At 42.0% G+C, this 2,686-nt stretch overlaps 1 protein-coding gene across 1 annotated transcript; it reads left to right on the top strand.

Annotated features, from left to right (window-relative positions):
• The first annotated feature begins 373 nt into the window (after positions 1-373).
• LOC129237866 (protein BUD31 homolog) lies at positions 374-1,172 on the top strand. The gene is made up of 2 exons (XM_054872831.1): positions 374-592; positions 665-1,172. Exons 1-2 carry the CDS (start codon positions 499-501, stop codon positions 1,003-1,005), a joined length of 435 nt encoding a protein of 144 aa, XP_054728806.1. The 5' UTR covers positions 374-498; the 3' UTR covers positions 1,006-1,172.
• Positions 1,173-2,686: the final 1,514 nt, after the last annotated feature.

Genomic DNA, 2,686 nt, shown 5'->3' with positions numbered 1-2,686 from the left:
ACACATTTTACTTGAAACAAAAGATTTTAACTTGAAAGAACAGACATTATGTTATGTGGCAGCAATGAGAATATACGCCATAACCAATAATTCTTGGATTTTTTGATATTTACTTATGCCGCTTGTGCGCCTTATTGTATTTGGCAAGTAAGCGAAATTGATAATAAGTTGCTGCTTGATAACAAGTTATGCAACTAGCACACCGTGAATGGCACATTAATTGTGAATGCTTAACAGTTGTTGAAAACCAAAAAGCTCTGGCTTAGGGTACTGTCATATTAGTTTGCATCACTAGTGTAGACGACTTGTAAATACGTAGGCAATAAAATAAACTATTCTATGTGGCAACTTTAATATGGTTGCTAAACAGCTGTTTCGATTTCTTAACGCTATTAATTGCTTTGCATCAAATATAATTTTTATTTAGAGTTAAATATTACAGGCAGACTTTAAAACTAAATATTTTGCAATTACATTTTTTTATTGTAAATTACAAATATGCCAAAAGTACGTAGAAGTCGCAAGCCACCACCGGACGGATGGGAATTGATTGAACCGACGCTTGAGGAATTGGAGCAAAAAATGCGTGAGGGTATGTTTTACAATCCTCTATTGTGCCATAGTTGAAATGCATTGTATGTATTGAAGCTTTCTGTATTTTCAGCTGAAACTGAGCCACATGAAGGCAAACGTATCACCGAGTCACTTTGGCCAATCTTCAAAATACACCACCAGAAGTCTCGCTACATTTACGATTTGTTCTATCGGCGCAAAGCTATTAGCCGTGAATTGTACGACTATTGTCTAAAAGAGAAAATTGCCGATGCGAATTTGATTGCAAAATGGAAAAAATCTGGTTATGAAAATTTGTGTTGTTTGCGTTGTATTCAAACACGAGATACAAACTTTGGTACGAATTGTATTTGTCGCGTACCAAAATCTAAGCTGGAAGAAGGACGTATTGTGGAGTGCGTACATTGTGGTTGCCGCGGTTGTTCGGGCTAGTGTAGGAATAATTAACGTTAAAGTCTTGCGATTTCAAGATTTTTAGTAACTAGTGAATGTATAGTAATATAATACTACATATATCTATACGTATATAATATAGCTATTATAATATAGCTGTATATAATATAGTTAATTAGACCGAACAGGCGATTTTTTTTTAAACAAATAAAGAAAATGTTAACGCATAATAAACTCGGTTTACTTTCATGTTTATATACATATCTGCATATGCATGCAATTGACAATATGAAATGTTTATTAAAGAACCTCGGGTTGGTGTGTTTGTAGCAGCAAAACAAAGCCTATCAGCAATGTAAATAACCGGTCGTCTTCGTCTAACGGTTCGGTCCAGAGGGAGAGGGGTGTTAGATGAGTGGGTTTGATGGGGCATGTGAAAAGGTGGTTGTGTCATGCGGGGTGCTTTCACATGCTGGACATATGTTTGGTATGTCGGGGTCGATTCTGGATAGGTAGGAGTTTAACCTGCTCAATTTCCAGAACGTAGGCGTGCCAAGGTTACGCTGGTCTCTCGGGGTAGCTGGAGTTCTTCATATGCTGTAGGTGGTGGTTGCACACCAATTACGCCATTACCGGGTCGGGCGCTTACGAAGGTGGTGAGGGTCTCCCGATGAATGTCGTTTATCGTCTGTCTAAACACTGTCCGGCCCAGTAGTTGTCTGTGTGTTTTGTCCTGGATCCCGTCGGCGTAATTGAAGAGGTGTCTTCCGACGTGCCTGAGAGGCGGCCCCGTTCAAGCAGCTGTCTGCATGGGTGAAACCTGCGGTAGCGCCCTAGCAGAAACTGTTTGCTGAGCAGTTTGTTGTGCTCCTTCATTGGCAGCATCTGTGCCTCGTTGTGAAGGTGTTGAAGCGGGGACATCAGAAAGCAACCCCTCGCTGTCCGTATAGCAGTGTTTTGGTAAGCCTGAAGCTTTATCCACTGTGTGTCACGAGTTCCAGGTGACCAGAAAGGCGCAGCGTAGTTCAGAACCGGCCGGCCAATTGCCTTAAATGTCGATAGTAACATTTCTTTGTCTTTGTCCCATTTGCTGCCGGCAAGTGATTTGAGGACCTTGTTGCGATTTTTTACTATAGAGACAATTGCGGATGTGTGCGCAGTGAAGGAGAGCAAACTGTCGAAGGTTGCTACCAAAATTATACGGTGTGTCCTCGACTTTGACCTTGAGTTGCAGTTTGACCCCCTTTGTCCAGGTGGTAAAGAGGGTTGTCATGGGCTTAGTGGAGGAAAGTTGTAGATTCCTCGCAGTGAAAAAGAGATAAAGATTGGTGAGGTAATAGTTCACTTTGGCGCATAGGCTAACAATGTCCTTGACTGACGCCATTATCGCGCAATCTTCAGCGTAGGAGACCAGAGGTACCCCCTCTGGTGGCTGGGGGAGCTTCGATATATACAAGTACAAGAGCAAGGGTAAGAGGACACCACCTTGCGGAACTCCTTGCTTTATCTTCCCCTCCTTAGTGATTTGGTATCGAAAGATCACTGCGAGTGTCGACCACTTAAATAGTTGGCGGACCGATTCGGATGACTTTTGCATATTTATATTTTATGTACTAGCAAACCCGGCCCGCTTCGCTGGGCAAAGACACGGCGGGTCCACGTTTTGGCATATATTTCGAGACCCTAGTCATCAATAGGTATGAATATTACCCCGTATTAA

Source organism: Anastrepha obliqua, chromosome 2 (assembly GCF_027943255.1).
Source record: "Anastrepha obliqua isolate idAnaObli1 chromosome 2, idAnaObli1_1.0, whole genome shotgun sequence".
Taxonomy (NCBI): domain Eukaryota; kingdom Metazoa; phylum Arthropoda; class Insecta; order Diptera; family Tephritidae; genus Anastrepha; species Anastrepha obliqua.
Note: the sequence above shows the minus strand (reverse complement) of the source record. Positions and strands in the feature narration are given on the sequence as shown.

Coding starts and splice junctions, on each gene's coding strand:
- LOC129237866 (XM_054872831.1), top strand. CDS start 499: ATGCCAAAAGTACGTAGAAGTCGCAAGCCACCACCGGACGGATGGGAA. Junction 593..664: donor GGAGCAAAAAATGCGTGAGG/GTATGTTTTACA, acceptor CTGTATTTTCAG/CTGAAACTGAGCCACATGAA.